Source organism: Hylaeus anthracinus, unplaced genomic scaffold (assembly GCF_026225885.1).
Source record: "Hylaeus anthracinus isolate JK02 unplaced genomic scaffold, UHH_iyHylAnth1.0_haploid 11994, whole genome shotgun sequence".
NCBI lineage: Eukaryota > Metazoa > Arthropoda > Insecta > Hymenoptera > Colletidae > Hylaeus > Hylaeus anthracinus.
Window position 1 is genome coordinate 4,815,718 of NW_026534341.1, and position 24,848 is coordinate 4,840,565.

Genomic DNA, 24,848 nt, shown 5'->3' on the forward strand with positions numbered 1-24,848 from the left:
GCGAGGATGATAACGAGTGTCCGATCGTGAACGAATTGTCAAATAGGGGCGGTGCTCGAATTTCACCTGTTTCGCAGATGCACCGCTTTATGTAACGAGGAATGCGTCGGTATTTAACCAAAGAAATTAAGGGGATACGGCACTCCAATCCGGGCCTGAAGCGAGAGGTACCTTCAGAAATTCTTTGTAAAGAAAGTACGCGGTGAATTGCTTTCAGACTTTTAGTATGCTTTATCGAACATTTAAACAAACAAAAACTGGTCTCGTATTAGTCAGTAATATCCCATTTGCAATGTAAATGAATCATCAAAATTTTAGTAATTATAAACTTTTGCATTTCTGAAAGTGAATGAATTACAACTTACCAATATTCATTTCGTATGCGTACGAAAACTAACCTTCGGTTAAACCTTTTTCTTTACGTATACTTATTGTGCTACTCTTATATAATTTTACGATATTTTTGTTTTCGTGCAATTATTAGAGGCTTATTAATTAACGAATTTCATATACTAAGAGAAAATGAGAATTAAGAAATACTTGATATAAAGAGACCAATAAAGATTTTTTCAAACACACGGCTTTAGACCGCGTACGCTGTTTAAATTTCAAAGAAAGAGGTCTCTCGACTTCCTATTGCCTCGTATGTTTTTTAATATAAACATGAGTAGTAAACGCAAACAACTGAATTTCGTCTCGTATACTTTGCACTTTATACTACGTCCCTAACGAGGTCAGTATTATTATCATCGTTGTACTTTGTATGTCAGAGTGTCTTAGTTCTTTCTTTGTGCAATCTAGTTTCACTCTTTCATCTTCTTAACAACAAGCCTTGCATAAACTGATGCACCTCTCGCGGTCATGCCCTTAGAAGAAAGCGAGTCACCTTAATTTTTGGCGATGTCGCGAGTAGATAAGTCGAGACGCTTAACTCTGCAAGAAACGTACTGTCTCATTTAAGGTGTCTCGCTGTATGTAATTTAATTTCGCACTTCCGAGTTTCTCTTTGTAGGCATACCCTCGCAAGAACGTGGACTTTCATCATTTTAAATGTCTTCACACATGATGATATTGGGTAAATGTTGGACAAACATCAGTGAGTCATTAAACAATATAAACCGAAGCTTAATTAGCATCTCTGAAGATTAACAATGTACCGCCCACGTTTACGTTTTTTTTTTTTTTTTTTAGTGTGCATTTAAGTAAAATAAAATTGATTGTCAACGTGCATAATGTTTATAATTTTTTCATAGCCAGAAATAGACTTTGAAGTGAAGTGAATTCCTAATTTAATTATTATCCACACTTTTACAAAAAAAAGTAACACTTGTAATTCCCAGCAGTCTACAAAATACCCATACAGTTAGTCGCGAACATTAAGAAGCATCCCCAAAGTGCAAAAGGTCCTTTGGGATCCTGTGTCGAGTGGAGCTCGACAAAACTGTACTGGCATAAAAGAATCTGAACCGAAAAGGGTAAAAATACGAACGTCACATCCTTCGGAAGATCAAACTCGCTCAAAGCAATCCCACTAGCATTCACCCTTGACAGAACTCATTCCCACCCCTCCCCTGCTTAGAACTCAGCCGCAATTAGCGCAGAAGCGCGAAAGGAAACACACCTAGCCCGAGCATTATTACGCCGCGCATCCTTATCGTAATCCCAGCTGCGAGACGCAGAGTCGAGTTAACGCAACGGGACGGAAAAACGTTCCGTACGTGACAGAGGGAGCGTCATTACCATCCGCTCGGAAATTATACTTTCCGAAACGGCCGCCGATCTTTCTCAACCTCACGCGTTCATTTTTCAAGGCCGTGACAGAAGGAACGACGAGGGCAAGCACGCGTCGACGAGGAGTCGCCCGAGCGCCAATTTTCCGCGGCTTTAGCCGGCTTAATGCGCGGTGTAAGCAGGTGCCAGCGGATACAAAACGGGCCCGTTTAGCTTGTCTGCCACGTCCCAGCCCGTGGCGTTCGCCGGCAATACCGCTGCGATAATACGTTTATTACGATAGGCAATTTACGATACACCACGGCCATCGCGCCTCTTCTCCTTTCAACGGGTCCACACGGGCGCACACGTCGATCAACGCGGTCCTTCTTCTCGCATAATGCAACGTGTCCGCGCACTTCCTCGCCAGGTCGATGGATCCATGCTCGATCGACGCCTGGCCGACATACGCAGCGTCATTGCGATCCAGTTTGACGCCTTAGCTTTGGTCGTGCCTCGATTATGATCTCGAAGGTACCCGCGATCCAGACGGTTAATCGGCAAATGGTCCTTCGCGAATCTTCGCGCGAAATTGAATTGGAAGAGTCCCGCAATTTCGAACCAATCCGCGTTAGATGAGCTTCAGGTGTCTAAGATTTTTTAATTAACGAGGACAATGCATACCAGTTGACCCTTTGAGCTCGAAGTACTCACAGGTACTGATAGATCTTTGGGCGATGTATTACCTAAGATATAGGTGCACCACCGGAAGATTGTGGTGGCTGGGTTTTTAGTCCAGTTGTTTCAAGTATTTTCACCACCACCACGTGCGTTTGCGTAATTGCTGACATAATACGCATTATTTAATATGGCATGTGATGTTTCCTTTTGGAATCTTTATATTAAATTTATATAAACTTACAGTATCTCCCATTTTATATAAGCTTTAGACTATGGATTGTAATGTCACCAGGAAATATGGAAACACGGGCGAGGCCCCCGCGTTTCTGAATGCGATTTCCAAATAGATGCATCTAATTTCGTTAAAACGATCGTATCGATTTGTATCGATCACAATTGCGTTTAAATTGACCAGAGTCGAGGCAAGAAATTTTCTGGTGCGCAGATGTCGTGAGACCGACGAATCTACGCGAGTTCGCGTGCAGAAGTGACGGATCGCTGGTCATTGGTCGCGTGATAGTTCCCATCTACCACCTATGAAGAAGTTTCTACGATCGATCATCGAAAAACTAGCGCCACCAACGGCGGTCATTTCCATGGACGGTGAAAATGATGGAAGATCACGCAGGGTTAACGAGAAATAAACGCTCGCTGGAAAGCTCGTAAACTAAGTAGACTATGATTATAGAAGACGCGAACCTGGATGTTTGTTAATGGTCCGTTAAGCAGCGAAACCTGAAGACTAACTTTAGTGATCTACAATTTATTCACAGAGCGTGTTGAGTGACGAAATATAACAGCCAAGAGGTGACAATCTTAAATAAGACGTGAGTGACTATTTTAATTAGTATGCTCCTAGGGACAGTATATTTAATATACTAATATTCTAATAACTTTTTTCACAACTATCCAGAACGAGGTTCGTCCTCTACAGTTTCATGACCATCCGATGATATCCTGTATTTATTTACATATACACTGAACTAGTTCTGCACAAACTCGATTCAATTTGTCGAATGTTGTATTGCATTGTCTTGATGTCTACCATATAAAATTTTTCTTACTTTACAGACGCATCCCCTTATTCAATGTCGAAAAATGCATGAAAATTCTACAAAATGCACTCCGTGTATTTTTCTGTCAAATTCTCGGTACATCTTTTACGTGGCCCATCTTTCGAGAATTACCTTTCTTTTTGTAATAAGCTGATATATTTTTTTTAATTTCACGCCTGTACGCTTTTTACAATTTCCAGCAAAAATGGTCCCGCGGTCTATGGGTTAACAAAGAGGGTACATGGTCGTCGGCAAAAATCTTGAATCTATAAGATTCCCGGTGTTGGACGCAGGTTGGTTATCAAATGTTGGCGATGCGTGGCGGTTTATGATCTGAGCAGGTTCGTCTCCTGAGAGTCAAGACAGGAAAATCGCGTCGTTAAGCGAATCAATAATAGAAAGAATTTCTGCGTGTTAACCCTTTGCGATCCTACGTCGAGCGAGGCTCGGCAAAAAACATACCGAAATCAGAGAATTCGGAGTGCAAATGGTTAATCTTTAATTTTTAAAGTTAAAAAATTCGAGTATTCTATAACGACAGTTAAACCGTACCACCGTAACCCTGGCAATCGAAGGAAGAGTCTGCTGACCCCAGTGTCCCGATCGGGTTGGGCAGGTAACGAGGCAGTCGAAAGTAACGCGAACGCGCGCGATACAAATTGACAAGGATCTAGCGCGGCTAACCTTGAGCCGGGAGCATTATTTATCGAATTAAGCGCCGGCAACGGAGTAGGTAGACGGCCAGGACGCAGCGTCCAGACGAGAAAACGGTCCGAGGCCGAGGCTGGAAGGTGGATGCTGGTGCTAGTGGGGGCGTGCGATAGTTCAAGTCGTGAGCGGGCAGCCCCGCCCGACACGACCGCGGAGCATCTCCGTTCTGACCCCCGCTGACTTAGCTGAGGGGGCCCTCCACCAACCCCCCGTCCCGTCCACAACCCCATCAGCGGTCCCACGAGGTCCAAGAGACGACCACCGTCTCTCTTCCACCTCGGAACGTTTCCCTCGCGGACCGATCCTCGGTCTGTCCCGTTCCCGCGAGCCGTTCGACTCGTCTTCCCGTGCTCGGAACGATACTCTTCTCCTTCAGTCTCGCTTCCACTCGATCGCCGCGGGTAGGCCCTGGGCTCGAGCCACCCCACCCTGGGGCCTCAGCGTAACGCCAAGGGCACCGTGCTCGGGGAATCGTTCCAACGAGCCTCACGGGCCCCTTTTCTAGGGTGGGGATCCACGGACGAACACTAGCGGTCCCCTCCATCTCCTCGCGAGGCTACGAGAGAAGGAAGACCCGAAGAAGGGGGGGAAGGGACGAAGCAGACGAAGAAGAAGGAGGAGGAGGAGGTGGAAGGCAGTGATAAGTGTGGGAAGGGCAGGTTGCATAAGGTCTAATATTATGCAAGCGCACACAGGCCTGAATGCGTTAGATCCCTTAGGTCCTCTCCTCCACCTCCCCCCTCCCACTCCTATCGCCTATTCCGCGTTGCGCCGCGATACTCTACACGGCGTACACGCAGAACATAAGGCCCCGGGTACAACGGAACGGTTCTCCTGAACGTCAGGGTTCAGGGTTTGCGCGTGCACGTACACACCGTTCCCGGCCGGCCGTGTGGGGCCCCCCTCGCTCCTCTGTGTTTGCATTCGTGTGTATACCTTTACCCTACCTGCATAGAAATCGCAGGAGCGTTGAACCCAGGAAGTGGCCATGAAATAGTCATTCCTGAAAGGTTAACTCTCCTACCGCATCTCGCGGGGCCCCGAGGTCGAGCCTGAAAGTCCGGAAAGTCCGCGGTCGGCGTGGACCAACGGGAGAGACGGATGGGAGATGCGAGAGGGTCCACGGAACGGATGAGAAACGGGGAACAAAACAGCGCGAAGGAGGAACGCAGGGAAAGTCTGATTCTCGATGGTTCGTTTGGGATGGTCAGTCCTGTGTGATTTGACGATCTTCTCGCCGTGGATAAGGACGGAGAGGGAGTCGTAGTTGTTGATGAGAGATTCGAGGTGTCGCTGGAGAAATTTTAACCGCGTAGTAAAGGGTTGATCGTTCGGAAGGGATGAGTGTACGTGGTCTTGAAAATGTGTCATGCTGGCGTCTACATTCCAGATGTCCACAAAGTGGGACACTCTTTTTGTTATATTAACCAGTCGGCTGTGACGTGCTCTCTTTCGAGCTACGACAGTTATAGTCGTCAAACACAGAGTAATATTGGATCGCAAAGACTCAGAGTGAAAAAATAATAAATATTCTCAACGCGCATTTTTATCCCAAGTCATCGATCTTTTTGGTGCTCCTCCGTCTATAGGCTGTCTATAAATTTTTACCTAGCAGCGCGAAGCTCGATAGGAACGAATCGATATCCCGTTCTCACGGGCGAACTATAACCTGTCCATTCTCGAATCGAGAGGTCGAAGATCGAGCGAAACGTCGAACGTGTCAAAATTTGATCAGACCGTACGGTTCTCGACCGACACCGGACGAACTGAGAAGACCCGCGTAGAGATACACGGCTCGTCTTCTATCATTCTCTATCTTTCAGTATCTTCCTCTTACTCTTACTCTTCCTCCCTCTCCAAGTGCACGATGTGGCTACGTCGAGTACCTACGGAGGAGTAGTATCGGGGTACCCTAGAGGCCACGAAGGTCACAGGGCTAAGGCACTTCTCACGCCCCCGCCATGTCGGAGAGGAGCACCCCACTTAGACGGACTGTACATACCTTAACGCGGCCGATTAGTATACGTGCTTAATTACCGGTAACGTGCGTGCATGACGCTGGGGATCGATCATACCGTGCGAGCCGGCTGGTGTGGAAAAAGGGGATTAGACCTCGACGATACTTCCTGGAGTGGATTTCGTGAATGATATCTATCTAATCTCGAGTTCTCCGAGATCAAGAATCACCAGAAATGAATTGTCTTTTTAACGTGAAACTTATAGTTTCGAAGATATCCGAGGTGCTAATAGTTATTGCCCACCCTATGGTCTCTTATGAAATACCGAATTGTCTATTTAACTATAAAATGTCTTTTACGGAATAAAGAATTGTGTATTATCTTTCAATATGATTTGTTATTTATTTTAATGTTTTTTTCTCTCCTTTTTCTTTTTGAATGGCTCAGGTTTCAATCCTAAAATTTCAATTTGTCAACGTTAACTCGTTGCGTTCTTTTAACAGAAGATACGTTTCTCAGCGCTCCAACTTTATTCGAATAAAGATATTTCTGTAGGATCCTCGAAACAGTTATTTTAGACAGATCAATTCTAGAGGCAATCTCCTTGGCCGTTAAACATCTGTCACTCATCGTCAGCACCTTTTCTCCACAAGTGTGATTGCTTCCTCTGTCATTACAGATGGTGAGCCAAGGGTCATCTTGGAGCGCTTCTCGCCATGCTAAATTTTATCCATTGCATTATCGTGGGTTGTGAAGTTGAAGAATCGTCGCACGCGTAAAGGAACAGGTTGTTAGGAAGCAAAAACAGTAGCGGAGATGAAATTTAATGTAAACAAACTCACGAAGAAATTTTCCACTACTGTTTTTGTTACGATCAATTTAATCCTTTGATTTAGACTGACTAGGTATTTCCTAGTAACATGAAATATAGTTTCCTTTTTTAACAAGTATGTAGGAATATTTCAGACTAGAAGAATCTATCGACTAAAGTATTCCTGAACATGTTCCTTTATTTATAATATGAACATTAACTTCACGAAACAAAACGTTGAGAAATAATACAAATGCAAATAGATACTGAAAAGACTTCTTTCCTCTTCAGGAAAGTTATAATGCATATAAAAAGTTATGACTACACCAAGTGCTTTATCACGTAAGATGTTTCAAAAAGTGGAGTTAATCGGTTCGTGCAGCGAATGGTTCGTATAATATTATAAGAATACGTTATTGCCTATTTTACTCTGGTCTCATCTTCAGTCTCGAGCAAGGTGAACCATAAGAATATAAAACACAAGTCCCGTATACCTCACCAGTGGAAAACTATAACGCAATACCGACTCAGTACTAACATCCGTGCATTATAGGTCAGGCCACATACTTTTGGATCCGTACACGTACCCAGTAATCGCGAACAAAGAGCCGTGAGACATCATCGGTTCAAGGCCGCGGGAATCATCACGAAACAGAAATAAATCTGCCGCGCACCTGATCTAGACTGCAAAGATCAACGATCTTGGCGACTGGCTTCGATCTTTGAAATGTCAGCCTGCTATCGCTTCTCTAATAGAGTGAGCAGAGGCGGTTAGTATACGAGGGGACATAATGTCAAGGAAACTACCGCGCCATCGTACACACGATGAGAGAGAAAAAAAAAGCGATCGATGGTTCCGGGTTGAAGATGCGCGAGAGCCTTTAGCGAACACTTTTGGATCATCATCGTCCTCTTTCGCCGACGGTGGACGTCGCATAGACGAATGAATGTGCAACCAATCAACCGAGAAACGCGCCTTTCGATTCTGCTAATCAATCTCAGCGGAGCCTTTCTAGATCCGGGGGCACGTCAAGGATTTTTGACGCTCTTCGGTCGTCTCTGTTATATCATCAACGGCATTAACCTCTCCATTCCACTGACCAATTTAACTGTAGATCTGTCAATCCGAGCTCGTGTGTTATTTCTTCGAAAGTGTGTCGCTACTGGTTGCTCGTGCTCCATCTAGGGTTTCGTTCGCTAAGGCGCTCTTGATTGGCACTCTACCTTCTTTTTTTTTTTTTGTCAATATAGAGTACTACCATGTTTGCTGTTAAGATATATGACCATACATGGATAGGAGGATAGCGGCACTATTTTTATATGGGACTGACTTTACGATTAAAAATCGAAAGATTCTCGGAAGGACGAACTATTCTTTCTAAAATGTAGTATCAGGTAATACTGTACTTATTTAGCAATTGTATCTAAGTATTGAGTTCTGTGTGATACTGTAATGTGTACTGTTTGATTTAATTATAATTTAATCGCTGATATGCTCAGTAACGAGCATGTTGCTAATGACTCCCTAGGGGACTTAATAGCCTAATAATAATAATAAAAGTAGCTAGTCCTTTTTTTGTGGATCACTCCTTTCTCGTTTAACAATTTCATCGAAACTTTCCGAGTGTTACGCAGGTTCTTCGCGTTCCGAATCGACGCGATTTCGTAAAAGTTTCGCAGGAACCACTTTGAAACTTCTTTTAATTAGTAATAACCTATTAGATACCAGGATTGCACTTAAAAAGTGCTGGGGAAGACGTTCTTTAATACGCAAAGTTCGGACTAAAGTGCACTATAATTTTGCATTATGAATAAAAGAACGTATTTGAGAATAGTTTAGTTGATAACTTTATTCTTCTGGTCTGGAATATTCTCATACATCGGTGAAAGAAAAAGAAAATTTCTTCGCTATAAAAAAATGTTTGTAATGGTCAAATGTATCGATATTTTTCGATACTCGCAATCGCTAACATCTCACGAATAGGACGCGTCCTAATTTAAAAAGAAATTGTATTCTTTTACGAATACCGAAGAAAAAAGAGAAAATAATTCGACTGAAAAAGAGAAAATATTCTTGGTTGCGTGTAATTGCTGTACAAATAATAACACACCTAAATGCATGAAGTCAAATTAAACAATGATAAAGTAATAACAATCGAAGCATTAATAATGAAGATTCCGGCTGGAACTCGGTTACTCGATCCACGTGAAGTGATGAAAAGGTTAAAACAGTAAACAGTATGTCGCACAGCATTGTTTGAATCGTCTGAAAGGAACCCACGAGGAAGAAGAAGAAACGTAGTCGAGTTCGCGCAACAGGAAGTGGAGTTGAAGACTCTTCCTACGAGGGGACGCGTTTCCATCGCCACGGCTTACACAAGCTTGGTGGGTTTAGGCACTCGAAAAGAGTTAGCGAAGGCTGCCAAGGAAGGTGGAGGAGGCGGAGGAAAAGGAGGAGGAGGTTAGACACGAAGAAGGAACGGTACCAACCGTTTACACCGTGACGAGGACGAAAACGTGGCGCAACGGAACGTCGGCGTTATGTAAAAGCGTAAAACGACTTAAAGATTCGCCTCACGCTTTGCCCTGGCTAAGAAGCTCTTCTCTCGACTTTCGTCTCTTCTACATCTCTAATGTTCCCTCTTGTGTTGTCTCCGCACACTTTTCAGACTTCTCGTAACTTCTTGGCAAGCTGCGATTAAACTACGCGCGTGTCGATACGATCATTATTTCTAATCGATCAAATTAATCGCGACTTTCTTAGGTCCCCTTTTCTGAATAAAAAAAAAAGGTTTCTGTTAATAGTGCAAGACACGTGTAGCACTCTTTTCTTTTCATTATTGATTGATTCGACTATTTTCAAGATATAATTAGATGAAAGGGGGAATAATTGAGATGACGAAACGTCGATTAGAATTTCTATCATACGACGAAATTTTTGTTTTGCTTTGCAACCATTGCCAAAGAAACTCTCCCTTATCATCATTATACACATATTTGTGTAATACGTCAATGTAACGAATAGAGACTCAGACATTACGTGGAATTTATGAAATCAATTCATTTTACAGACGAGGACTTGGAATAGCTTATTAGGGAACCACGATCTATGTTTGTTGTCCAATGAGAGAGAAAAACAAATGTGATTCATCGTTTACCACCATCGATAATTCTGCACTCGCGTATCTTGCATCAAATCAAGGTATGAAATAAGAAGTTGCAGGTTTCGTTTAAAGAAGCCAAGGCAAACTTGATAGCGTTGATTAAAATAAAGAAAACAGAAGTCTGATTCGTAAACGTTTACCATTAGATGGAATTCCGATTCCCTCATTCTCTACGTTTATGTGTTTAAATACAATTGAACGCTGTGGTAAAAGGTCAATCATTGTAACATTGTTGCATTTTCTACATTCTGGATAATATAGTCAACGACAACTCCAAGAGTACTTACAATTTACTAGATAAATCACGCACGGCATAATTAATGCGCGTAGGAATCGGTTACTTTAAAACTGGTTCTAATCGTCAGGAAAAGTTCAAATTCGAATCAACTTTTGCTGGATCTGCATACATCACTGATAAGCACCAATACAATTTACGCTCAGACGCTTGAGTAATATCAAAGTGATGACTCAAACTTTCATTCAAGCTTCCAATCGTCATTTACACCACGATGTACGTATTTCATTATCACATATTTATTTAATTCCGTCCAATTTCTAACAGCATACATCTTCTATCTTTATTTTGTTAATTTGAAATTCTAGACAAATTACGAACCTGGGAAGAAGGAGCATCGAAAAAGGGTATGGAGTCATAGAAAAAGTTGGTTAATACAAAATAGCCTTTTTATACCATGCTGTCCATTTTTGAGTCCAAGTGTTTTCTCTTTAACTTCGTGTGAATTTCCCAAGTGAGCCTTTTGTGATTCGGAAGATCCAGGTATCTCTTGTCTTAAAATTTTCATGGTCAGTTTAACCCTTTGCACTCGAGAGGTGACTCTCAGTCACCATTAGGTTTCACGCAGCAAATCTATTTAATGTTTCTTTAGGTTTCATTTCTATGGAGCTCGAAGTGTCGATAAAATGATTGTCGGCGAGGTAAAGGTGACCTTATTCTCAAATCTAGGTAGCTTAGAATTCATGGCAATAGAATGCTAAGAAACATCTCGAGTTGCTGACAGATACCAGAAAAAATGCCTCGAGTGCAAAGAGTTAACGTCCGGGAAAGTAACGTATTTTTGATTGAAACTGTTGAGAGAGTCCTGAAGAGCACAGCCATATAAAGGTTTCTCTGCATCCTCAGGCCAACAAAAAATGCACACTACTGTCGTTAATACCTTCCAAGAAAATGATCTGTTGCACTTCAGAGGGGTCGCCCTGTACATTTATACGCGTACCCCTCGAAGAATCTGAGATCCTATCGCGAAATGCTTCGAGCGCGATATGACCGCCGCCTATTGCTACTCGTCTTACCAGCGACTCTCTCTTTCTCTCTTCCACTCTCGTGGTCTCTCCTGTATCTCGATTATCGTTTTGCCATTCAACCTGAGATTTATCTCGATCGACGGAACATGCCCGCGGTGTGCTCTCTGTCCCCGATAAGGTCCCATAAACGTCGCCTTAATTGCCGCTAATAAAACCGCGACACTTCTGAATCCGGTCGCGTTCTTTTTTTTTCCAACCGGATTTCGCGAAAATTGCGCGCCCATTAAAAATAACCTCGGCGAGTGACGACGATAAAAACCGAGAAATAGGAACGAGAAAGATTGGTTTTCTTGTTGGTCTCTGCGTTAACTGTCTCCTCGATGGCCATCTTTGTCTCCGAAGCTATTGTTCGATGACCAGGATTCTTTCCGTCGTTATTGCCGCCATTGACTGATCATTTTACCCAGCCAGTTACTTTCCTAAAAACGTTAAGAGTCAATTTTGGAGCATGAAATTCAGGGACCTTGGTGAAAAGAGTCCTGTCCACAGAATTTTATTTTTTTTTTTTTGTGGAAGCTTAAGATGAGATGCAACGATTCTTCGATTCTACATTTTCAAAGGTCTAAGCTTAGCATCCGTGGCAAAGAACGCTAAGAAAGCATCTCGAGTGCAAAGGGTTGAATCTCCAAATCAGTTCTCCGTAGTCGAACCGACCATGGCAAATGGCGCTAGCTCGAAGGCTCCATTCAGAGAAACTGATTGTCGCTGACATCTACAAATCCAACCTGCTGGTTACTACAAGCCTTTATCATCCGATCAGCCACTCAGTCGCCGATAATCGTTTCACCTATTCGCCAAGGATTTATCTCGATGGTCGGTACGCGCCACTGGCAGACTCACTGTTCGCGATAAGGAAACGCTATGATAACGAGTCGTTATTTGCTGGGGCAACACAGCGTCACGCTGTGACTGCGCGAGGTGCACGTGTTTCACGTTTTAGTTTAACTTCTAATCGGCTGCAGAAGCTGTCGCGATTCCGTTATCTGCCTAAACGGTTGTCGCGGAACGCGTAGGACGCGTCCGACGGCGACCTTTCATGCGACGAACACTTCACCCACGTGTCGAAGTAACACGTTTGAATTCCACAGTCCGATTCCACCTTTCACGGTTGCGATCGTGGCTGAAGGAAAAACAGTGGCAATAGGTGCATGGGTATTTCGTTTTATTCTTCGATGAATGATATGTATTTTATCGAGGAGACTTCATTTTTTGATGAATTTTAATATTGATTGTTCGAGCTCTGTATTTAGTCGTTGATGAATAATTATTTTATCTTTGCTACGGATGCTAAGCTTAGACCTTTGAAAATGTAGCCCGATTCGTGATCGAAACTAATTCGAGATTGAAGAATCGCTGCGTCTCATCTTAAGCTTCCACAAAAAAAATAAAATTGCGTGGACAGGACTCTTCCCACCAAGGTCCCTGAATTTCATGCTCTGTATTTAGTCGTTGATGAATAATTATTTTAACACAAAATATGAACCTCTCCAGGTACGTAGGTTATCAAGTTAATTCCACGTTGATAGGATTGGAATATCTCATTGAGGTTCACTGACGTTTCCTACGAAACATATTAATTATCATACACACACTATGCATAAACGAGATACTATACAAGATAAATGCGATGCTCCTAAAACATTGGATTTTCTAGTATCTCGCCGATATGCTGCTCAAATTTAGCATGACTCGTCTAGGATTAGTCCAGTGATACCTCTCAAGGATTTTTTTAAACAGAAAACACCAAACGCCTGAAAAAGGTCGACAAATTCATTAAAATTTCAAGGAGAGTCGAGGCCACCATCAAGATCAAGTTTATTTTTCTAGAGTCGAAGTCCGTTGCAAAACGAATCGAACTACCCGTCGGGTACCATTCCAGGCCACGAACTCTCGAAAGTATACGTTGCGTTATTTTTCACGACGGATGCTCAAAGCATCGAACTCCGCGTCGATAGAACGTACTTTCAAGCACGCTGTTTACGATCCCGAACGACCTCGTATGATAAGCCTTTCCAATCGTTACACCGCTGATTGCCATCTAATGCAATAAAAAGTATAATGATGTCAATTTAAAGAGATGAGGTTGGCCTTGAAATGTCTACAATAGGTACTTTCATTTATCGTCTTTCATGTTTCAAACGGAAGTTTCGTGTTCAATTGGGAAGTTTTTCTTAAAAGAAGAAATGCACCGAGACAGGCTACTACGAACTCCTCACTCAAGATAAATTTTCCTTTAATTTGTACCCCTTTTTTTTTTTTTAAATACTATTAGATATTCCATGATACCCGTAACCTCAGAGGTCCGCAAAATCTCGATCCTGCGCTATCTAGGACCAATCATCTTCCTACGCTGGTAAACACCCCTTCCTTTTCCACTAAAAATGCTGATTCTAAATTTGTCTTAAACTAAGAAATTCGTCGACACAGATCGCTTCGAACCTCCCACTCCAGTTCAATTTTTCCTCAATTCCACCTCCCTCTTTAAAAATATTATTCGGAGGCTCGCGATACCTGTAACCTCAGGGATCTGCAAAATCTCGATCCTGCGCTGTCGGCTAGGACTCGCGCGCGAATTTATCGCAGCAGTCAACGGCGTTAAAGACAAAAAGATTACGCCGAACCGTTAATACGGTTACGCATTATCTAGATTGCTACCCGTCGGCTTCCGCCGGCCAAGAAACGGCACGAGTAATTAATCAAAGACAATCAAACTCTGGGAGCGTCGGCTTGAGCCGACTCCCAACAAACGGTACGCTATCCGTCATCTTCGCCCCGTTAAAACTAGCGGCGGCGGCGGGGGGGGAGGGGGAGGGGGGGAGGGAGGGGGGGGAGGAGGAAGAACCGACGAGAAGAGTGGAAGAGAGGATGGAGAGACAGAAGCGCGGCGTTCCTCTCCCGGATGTGAATTATACGAAAAGCTCGTGCCTCACGAGTCGTCGGGCGACTTTCTCCGAGAAGGTTGCGCGAGATACCGACCTGTGCTTTTAACGAATAAAATTAACGCTCCGGGAAAAATCGGCGTGAAACTGCGCGCCGACGTTTCGATTCCGCGCGATCGTGCTAGCCGGATGCTTTCTTTCACCCTTTGCACTCTGATGTCACCTCTGAAGGGACATCGTGTAGTCCGGCAAGCTTTCTTAGTGATCGTGCAGAATAAACTCGGGCAAGCACAAAGTATTCAGAAATATATGTTTTTGAAGTGCCTTGCTTAAAAAGTAATCAAAATATGATACAGAGATATGCACGAACAAAATACGAGTCGGTGTTTCGTAGAAAGAGAACGCGAAAGTCGGGGGCTTTTATCGGAAAAGTTTTAGGCTTCTTCTTTTTTTTTTTTTTTTTTAATTTGAATATCAAATAAAGAGATAATAACGCGTGTAAGATATTCATGTCCTCGCCATATCAAGAATATATTAAACTCTTGTTATAAAAGATTTTCTAAAGAAGGGAAATGACATCGTCTCGCACGTTTAATTGTAATTGTGTGTGCTTTCGTATAAAATTAAAAAATTTAATATCTCCTATGCCATTTATGTTTCGTTAAAAAATTTAAATACGACGCAGATTTATCGACATTAAACTATCACGAGCGCACGTGTTACTGACATTCGCGATGACAAAGAGTGCTGTCGACACCGTCCGTCTATTCATTAGAATTGCGACAACATACTTTTTCCGAAACTCGATAACCGTTCGCGAGTTCTGTTACTTTTTTATCAGCAACTGCAAAGCCACCGCGCTGCATCTCGATGATGTATTCGGATGAATAATACATCCACAATTTCTTACACTCGTCGCGAATGTAGTGTCCTCACTTTCGAGTATGTTGATCCATTTTAGAAGAAAAGTGTGTTCTTGTAGTTTAAATTGATTGCAATTACTCATGGTAGAAATTTATAGCCTTTTGTGTCACGAATTATTGCAAAAGAAGATCGTACATTTTTAGTTTAAACTGTCGATTATTTATTTGTTAAATAAATATAAGAGAGTTTTGAAATGTTGTTCTTAGCTTAATCCTTTAACCTGCAACAACGTGCGAGACTCGTGGTACTGAATTTGAGTCGAATATGGAAAACACGAGTCAGGCACGTCGTACGAAAAGGCGCAATTAAGAACGCAGAGTGGTAAAAGGGCCATTTATGTACCTCTCTTTTTACCCGTTCACTGGCCAAGTCGTTAACCGTTGACTTTCTAGCATATTGGCCGTACAAATCTCGTAAAAGTTGATGACCACATTAGCGCGGTCGGGTCGTTGTTACGCCTCGCGGCTCTCATCGGGGCCCCCTTTGACTCCCTTTTCGAAACGTTCCACAGTTATAAAGGAAACTTGTCACGCGTTCACTCGAGGGATACGAATGTCCCACGGATCTAGAAGTGACGTCACTTGTTTGTATACGTGAATGTCCGCGAGGCGTGCAGCGATTCGGTAAAAGGGCCACCACGCGAAAGTGATCCGACCGCCTCGTAATACACCTCGCATAAAGAATCGAAGCCAAATTAGAAATTCGCCGAAGGTCGGCGCTCCTTTGCGAACCGATGACGATCCAAATTAATATGGGATTCGGGATTAGTTTCGTTTGGGCGTGTCGTAACAGTGGTGGCTCTAGGCTTGTCGGTGCCTCAAGCTAATTGCTTTGGAGAAAGATGGTATATTTCTGTAGAATACTTGATGAAGTTGGGAAAATGATAGGCGATTGTAAATAGTGTGTGCAGAGTGCGGGCCACATCCTATACTTATTCTTTTCTATTCGTTGTACATATATTCTCGGTACATTTATTTTTGTAATAAAATAAAAAGTCGAATTAAAATAAATATTCCAACAGGTACCTGACATCGGTCAAGTCAACTTGGGGAAAATAGAGAAGTCGCGGACCAATCAGTAGATCCTCAACGGAATTAGACGGCTACACTGCCTACGGATCAGTCCATCGGTACCAATAAATGACTGGAGGTCCTTTTAGCGAATCTTTCATTAAATGAAACGATTCGCGTGACGATCGAAAGAATTGTTTTTCCAGCGAACGCTGGCAGCGCCGATACCCCGCGGCGATATAATACAGGCAGATATTGAACATCGACTTTGAACGTCGGGCCTACCCTTTCCAGGCCCGAGCCGAGGCCTTGTATAACGGCTCGTGTCCGTTTCCTCGCGCGTCCATAAATCGCCGGTTGGTGGCTATCGGAAAATTCCGATCGTGCGTGGATACCATATACGCGTGCAAAGCCGTGGAGTCGATCGACCGGCTGGCCACGGTTCTCCTTGCACATTCAGCCGCGCGCACTGCTGCGTTCGGGATGTCCGGAGGCTTGTTGACGCAACGAAAAATGAAACACCTTGAGAAATGGGCAGCCTCGGCGAGCCGTTGTCGACAGAACGGGGACTTGACGTCGGTCACGCGTGCGCTTCTTTACGGGCATAGTGATCACTTTGGGGTGGTCCTCGGCTGTTGTTGCTGATCGGAGTCTCCGGTTCGAACATCTTTTGTTTGATTCATCGGTGCGTAAAACAATTATTATATCGCAGTGTGGAAAAGGAGAACAATAGGTGTAGTAAATTGTGCATTCCGTGCTTGATATGGTAGCGAGATGAAACAGATTTTGTCCTTCAAGTCGAAACAAACTTCGTGCCTGGAGCAAAGTTGGCTTTCTAGGAGGGTCCATAACGATCGATGCATGAGAGATATTGCAGATGTAAGATTATATTCACGTGGACATGGGTATGGAGACTTAGGGGTTGTTAGAACCACGTATGCCAGAGGAACCTAAAGTTCTGCATTGTCCTAGGTTAGAGTTTATTCGTTTTTCACGAATGTCGATATTAATCGGACCATTTCGATCCTCCTAACGAGCTTTCCACGAAGTTATGAGTATAACTTTGTGGCAGCTTGAGGAATAAAATTCATTTCAGCTCGAATAACACTACTGTGTACCGTTGCACCAGCATCGAAATGTATTGGGTGACTGAATATTAATGCGACGCAGGAATAATACATTATCTAGTATATTGTTTGTTGCATTACAAATTCGATGTGTTGAAAAAATAAAATTTACGTTTCTGTTAAAAAGATTATACGTTCTAACGAATCACACAACAAAAAATGTATAAACTATATCGTGGTCAAGTGTACATTGTAATAATGAATAAAGTACTGTAGTGTCCGGATATCGACACAAGTCACTGTATATTCGTGGTTAATCAAAATTAAATAATCCTTACTTCCATTTAGCCAGCAGCGAAAGTTATTTATGAATCAACCCAGTACTTCTGAAAATATTTCCATTTCGGTACATGAAATTAGGTTCGTATTACAATTACATTGCCAGCGTCGTATGTTATCTGTCCTAACAGCGACAAGGTTGTACACTATGTTTATAAGATTGATAGAGCTGCCGAAAGCACCTTATTCAGTGAAACCCTAGATGGAGCAAGAGCAGTGGCGACACACTTGTTAATGGAGATTGTAACAGGGGAATGTTGATTCAATGATAATAAATACCAAGGAAAGCTTAGCGTTTCGATAGGCCAGTTTGTTTGTACGTGATCAATCTTCCACTTTGCAACCACGTACTTCATTAATGTAGGTTGATCGAGGATCGTACAGAGACAATGTACACGAATTAGAAGAATGTGAGTGACAGGTGTAAAATATAGCGAGTTTTCAGAAGACCAGGGAAAACTTGCTTTTCCGTCCCATATTATAAATTGTAAACGATCACGTCGACTATCAAATAGTAACTGACGTTAGGAGATGTGTTTACAGCTTGCTGAACATAATGTAATTAAGAAATATGAAAATATATTAAGTTTTATAACATAAATTCAAATAAATATCGTAGAATGATTAAATCAGATGTAGCTTTCATCTAACGGTATGTAAAACTACATAATAAGAAAGAATAGCCAAAAAATAATCGTCAGTAACGTTACAATTTTTATGCGACTGGTGAGGTTAGCCGATTTGTGCAGTGAATGGCTCACGTATCCTTTCTTACTTCAGACAATTTTTTTTTTTTTTTTTGGTATTGCCAATTTACGTTTTACTTGGACCGACGGAAACCAGTAGTCGAACACCCCGTGCATGCACGAATTAGATTACTTTCAGGCATGGAGACGCGATGAAGACGTCTGACAATAATAATCACAGTAACAGTTCACCTTGGCGCGTTTCTGAACGCGAAGTTGTCAGGATGAGGGCCTGGTCGCATCCTCCAACGACCAAATTGCCTATTCCAGGCGCGCTGACGGCGATTCGCAAGAGAAAAATATTCCCAGCGATTTCGAGCGACGAACACGGCTCGCGACGAGCCTGGTGTGACTACACGACAACGATGCCCCGGGGCAAGGACTACGGGTTGCGACCCCAATCGCATTCGGATACCGCTTTGCGCAGGTGTGCGTGGTCATTAATCCAGAAATGGAAGTGAATGCGGGTCCAAATGCTGGCCAGGGAGCGCGGCACGCTGCCTCGCGTCTCTGTTCCACGCCTTGCTTTTCGTCGTTTTTCCTTTTTATTTTTTCATTCCCTTCGTCGTGATTCCTGGCAATAAAAAAGGGGCGTGTCTCGTGCCCCCAACCGGGGCGATTTCGCGGTTCGAACACTTAAGCGTACCGTGTTGCACGGTACTTTACGCGAGAAACGACTTTTTACCGGTGCGCCTATGAAACTGGTAGTTCTCTCCAGTGGCCATTAAGGTCTTTTAAGATTATTTCAGGAATTAGCAGTTCTTTTTCCGTTACGGTGTTTCAGTCGGTTGCACGGTATCGAAACGTGTCGGTGCGTAATTTCCTCTTCTTTTTTTCCACGAGCGAACGTTGAACACACTCGATGGTACGCGGCTCCTAAATCTCGACGAACAATTGGCCATCTCTAAATATGATTTGTATTTTGAGAGAGTCGTACATAGGTAGCGCCTCGAGAGGTAGTTACAGAAGTTGTTTCGGTACAGTGGAAGATCATTTCGCGTTACAGAAGGTCTGAATCATTGCGTTGCAAATGAAAGCATGAATTTTAACACGTTACCAACAGGTAGCGATTGGATATATAATTAAACTCACTAATACGTGTATTTTATCATAAAAATTTAATTAGAAAAGTAGAAGTAATTTTTATAATAATAAACTTTATGACTACTTTAACATTCTCTTTCATTACGTGTTCCTAATTTTCTGTTACGATAAAAACGAACTTAAACTGCGATAATAACCATCGAGACAACGATCTACAGTGAGATTCGTTACAACGAGACACGATCAAGTACACCCGTACCCGAACGAAAATTTAAAGACGGTTTTCCCAAAAACAAAGCCTCGCGTAAAAATTTTTTATTCTATATTTTCGACTTATTTTTTTATGTAGAATCACCCCCTTGTCGCTTGTACCATCGCACTTTGTTTCAAATCAAAATATCGATATGTTCAACAGAAATTCTCAAATTATAGCAATAGCAACTGCGTGTACCTTTTAATGAAGTTTCAACGCGGACACCTTCTCCGTATCAGGAGGACGTGTTCTAGAGGCCACGGGGCGGTTCAGAGACATTTATCGCGCATCGATCGTGTGGCTAATCGTTAATGATGGCGAGGCAAGGACGCAACCTATCGGCCAGCCTTGGCTCGTTCGTAAAACGCGGCGCAACCGTAGTCGACGTCGGGACGCGCATCGGTTTTCCATAGAATGGTCGGGGTCGGTGGGCTCCACGCGGAAGAAAAATCGAACATAATTAACCCATAAAGCAACGCAATCGGCGGAGATCTCCGCGAGTTTACCCATAAGCGAGCGCTGGGGCCACTTTCCAGCCGCGGTATTCCGCGGTCTGTGCATCTGTATGCACCCGCATCCACCTGCGTGCACGTGCAGACGCGTGCATGTATACAGACGCACGTAGGGACAGGCAATAGAGCCGATAGGCGGTTAGCTTCGCCTTCGGTTCATAATGTGGAATTGTACGGTCTTGCGAATGGTGGAATTTTAAACGCGCCTCTCGAATGCACCTTCTGCGCGCCTGTTATCGCGACCGGGCGTTAAACGCTCGTGATCGTCCTCGTTGCAGGTGCGCGATGAGGATCACTGGATTATGAAATCAATCATTTTTTCTAGCCTAGGGATCGCGTACGTCGAACTCGAGTTCTGGAGGTCATTTAGAACTCCTGGAGAAATTTTATAAGTAAGCGCTTCTTTAATTTGTCGAATTGGTCAATTGTGCCGCGTTAAATAAATTCTGTGAAGCCTGAAACGTTACGATGTCGTACGCAAAGCATTTGTTAACAGACTTCGTTTCGAATAAAAATTACAGAGAAAAGGGAAATTTTTGAACGTTAAACGTATTAGTACAAGACATTAGTATGAGGCAGACTATAGTCTTCTTCTTGTAAAATGAAACAAAATGAGAGACAAAATTTCTGTAATTTTTTTTATTAAACATTGACAGCCTCCGGCACGAATTTCTGGGATGAACTAATAACATGCATCGATATTATAAAAATTCCTACAAAATATATCGGAATAAAAATTCCTCTACAGATTACAATATACACGAAGATGATAGAAATCTCTTCATAGATTACAATGTCTTTCTCGTAAAGTATCGACGAACTCGTCCGAAGACATTCGAATCATGCTTGCATACGCCTACCCAAACCATATTATTCAAATCATACCAGCATGTATCATCCAAACTACCTACTCGAAACCTTTCAAATTGTGTATATACCATAAATGGGTTACGCGTGCTATGTATGCGCATGTTGCTTTACACAAATGCACGGATCCACCTTCTACCTTTACAATATGAGATTTCTGTTCGCAGGCTTTCTATTCACTATCGAAACGAACAAGGAAGATCCCCTTTCAGGTGGATAAACGGACGCGTCGTTAAATTTCATTCACTCACCGGTAGATATGGAGAGCGGCGGTGGCGTGGGTGTCGTCGAAGGTGAAGGGATTCTTCTAGCCGCTGCTGTAATTATAGCCGCTGGACTGTACCGAGGCACCTGCAACACCACAGGAGTTTTCACGGACAGGTCCACTGGTTCCAGCTGCACCGGCGGTCCCGCCGCCTGAAACAAGAGCAAACACGGTCGTTAGTTACTGCGCGACAGGTACAACGCATTTTTCATGAAATTATCTATCGAGACGGTATGAAACGCCAATTATCTCGACAGCGATTGCATCGTGGTTAACTTTCTTGACGCTTGTGCGCTGACTAAATAATAGAACACATAGAAAACTATGAATTACTTGATCCGGCAGGTCTTGAAAACGCTCTGACCGATTTTTTTTCCAAATTTTTTCATTTAAATCTGCTAAATTACATCTAAACTTAACTAACTTGGAATGCTCCACAAAATCAAAATATGATTCAGAAAATGTACAAAAACAATTAAAAATGCGGCACCTGTAGATGCCTTTCGGAATTGACGGGTTAAGCGTAATTAATATATGGATTATAAAAGTTTAATAACTAAGGACTGTATCTATTTTCGTTGAGTAAAATGAATAGTATATTGTGGCTTCAATTTCTACAGGAAGAATTCCGTTAAGTACAGCCGAAATTGTGTAGAATATAATTATTCGAAATACTTCTCGGTAGCTTGTATATTCAAATATAATATTGTGCATAATACAGGAATGGCGAGTAATTGCCCTCTTTACACTTATCGTTAGACCACTTCTACAGTCTCTCACCGTTCCCTCTCGGAAAACTCTCTTGACGCACTCACAACTCGCTATACTCGCTACACCCCTCTCTCATAACGCACTGGTTGCCTCAAGAACGCACTTACCTCCGCACACGCGCACACATGTACACTCGTTGCTACCACTCAACCGTTCTGAAGCACGTGCATTCCGAGAATCCTCATTTTCTAGACATCGTGGTCATGCCAAAACCTCAAAAAACTCTTCCACACGTCTACGTAGTAAATATGATTGCGTGCATTGTACGCGATTATTGTCGTTACAAGCCGATAATCTTAAGATATCATCGACTCTATTTGAATGATGTATGCGTTGGTATACAACAGCATCGAGAATGTTTAATTATGTATCGTTAATTCTGAATCAACTACAAGGAATAATGCAATAATAATGCATTGATAAACCCGTTTACTTTTCTTGATTTTTACGAGTGACCTGCTTTTATATTACTTCTTACTACCTACAGAATAAAATGAAATGAACATTAAGCAATTGAACAAAAGAAAACGAGCTGTTTGATACCGGAAAATTAACGAAAACAATTAACATTCACGAAACGTCGTGAATTCGTCAGAGCAAATCGCACAGTCGTCGAATGGAATTCATGCATCGCAGTCGAAGCTATCGTACTCCAGTGATCGGCCAGCCGATCTGAAATCCCTCGGAGGGAGTGAGTCCGATAAATCGATAGCCAAAGGTACTACCTTCGTACCTAGCTTATCTCCAGCAGCGCTCGATGCTGGTAGCAGGCCGAAGTGCTTTCGCGCAATTAGCATAACTAGCGTTGCTATTGACGTGGACTAATCACGACCAGTTCCCACGAGATCAGAGTGACCCGAGCTGCCCACTTGTCTATACGATCGAGCCTATCCAGTTGCTTCCATCGTCTTCGATCGTCTGCCCGATCGACAGGGTTGACGCACGGATGACGAACGCGTGACGGAGTCAGTTTTCATTAGCGAAATACGTCATTTGTCATTTGATTTCAATGCTATATGGCTCTTTGGAATTTTTAGAAACGTCAAGGTGAAAATCTATGAATATTCATTATCAAATTCGTAACAGAGAGTTTAGCTGCGATAGTGCGTTTTAATAATTAATCTTGTAAAGTAACGAAATTTGATTTGGTTATCCAAACACTTCACTTGTTGGAGATGTGTTTAATTTCAGTGCACGATACTTGTGAGATATACATCAGAGTGAGACCTATACGAATCCAAATTTATAATAAAAATTTGAGTAACGTCAAGATTAAATCTATAAAATTCATTATCGAATTTATAATAAAGTACATCGAGTAATTTTCTTGATAGTAAGAATAATTAATATTTTTGTTATTCGGTTCGTTGCTAAATTAATTATTTTATTTAGAAATCAGAATTTGTTGAATTACGTCAAAGACTAACAAGAGAAAGTTACAAAGAATTAAAACAGCTAATCCCCGAGTAGTATCAATATTTGCAAACAGACGCAAGTAGAAATAGCCAGCAATAGACAGACACGTTGAGCAAGTCTTGCTCAATCCTGCGTGTACCTTATGAATATTCAAAATCGAATAACTCGAAAACGATGACACGTATAAGATAAAATTATATCTCAATTTCTTTATTCACTTTTACACGTAGAATCACCTTCTACATAATTATACCAGTAGACCTGGAACATCTGATACGAAGAACTGGTATTGCCACAACGTCCAATGAAGTTACCGACGATGAATGCTTTTCCAGGCATATGCAATGAAGCGTTTCGATGAAAACAGTTTACCATTAATTCTACATTTTTTTAAATTGTTAATCAAGCAATCAAGTTTACATGTAGAATTAAAGTATACAATTTTTACAATCTCTTTCTGTCCCTATTTGTATAATACGCAAATTATTCTGTGCTCTTTCGTTATGTTCTAATTTAAAGCCACTATTGGACTTAATATTATTAATTAGACAAGCAATATTTTGTATATAATTCTATATTCTCACTCTGAAGAGGACCAGAAATATTGTCGAGTGAAACGTTCAATTAGATATGACTGGAGAGATAATCTTTGACAATTACTCCACGCCAAGCATTCATTGAATTTATTCAATTAAGTTGTTTAAAATGTTCACTCGAGGCGTGTCTCTCGAAGATCATGGAATCCATCATGACTGTTCTGGCTCTGACGAGCGCACGCATGTATCATGCAACCTTTGAGAAAGGAGGGTGGTGTTTACGGGTCGAGTAATTTGAAGAAATCGTAATTTCACACGACGCAGAGATCCGAGGCATTAATTTGTCTTCGTTACGTTTTTGCCAGCGAGATAATTATACGATCATCGTCGGTGTTGGCCTGTCGCGCTTAATTACTTGCGCATTTCCCTCCGTTTGAGAAGATTTATGGCTGTACCACACGCGAGAACGACATCCAACAACAAAATGGCATCTAATTTTTAATCTAGCTCATTGAATACGATTCTAGTTGCTCCAGATTAATCTCCTGTCTGAAGTTATGCGGAGAACAAAAGAGATCCTTAGGTGTCTGAAGTCTTCGACGAATATAACGCTGCTAATATTCGTAATTTGTTTCGATATACAATCTGTTGCCTGGTTTAAGTATAAAGAAGAAACGTGCTTTAACCATTTAGTCAAAATAATATTAATCGTCTATGATAGATTAGTCTGCGATTGATCAGAGCAAATTGAGAATAGGGAACAGATGCATATGAAAATCGGATTATCACGTAGTAAAATGTATTAC

The 24,848-nt window shown here is 42.3% G+C and overlaps 1 protein-coding gene across 2 annotated transcripts in view; it reads right to left on the reverse strand.

Moving 5' to 3' along the window:
* LOC128889070 (Krueppel-like factor 6) overlaps positions 1-24,848 on the reverse strand; it is a 409,458-nt gene that overhangs the window by 220,477 nt on the left and 164,133 nt on the right. For both annotated transcript variants that reach the window (XM_054146392.1, XM_054146393.1), the window contains one exon: positions 21,306-21,471. In XM_054146392.1, coding sequence (XP_054002367.1) covers positions 21,306-21,471 — 166 coding nt within the window. The remainder of the gene's footprint in view (positions 1-21,305; positions 21,472-24,848) is intronic.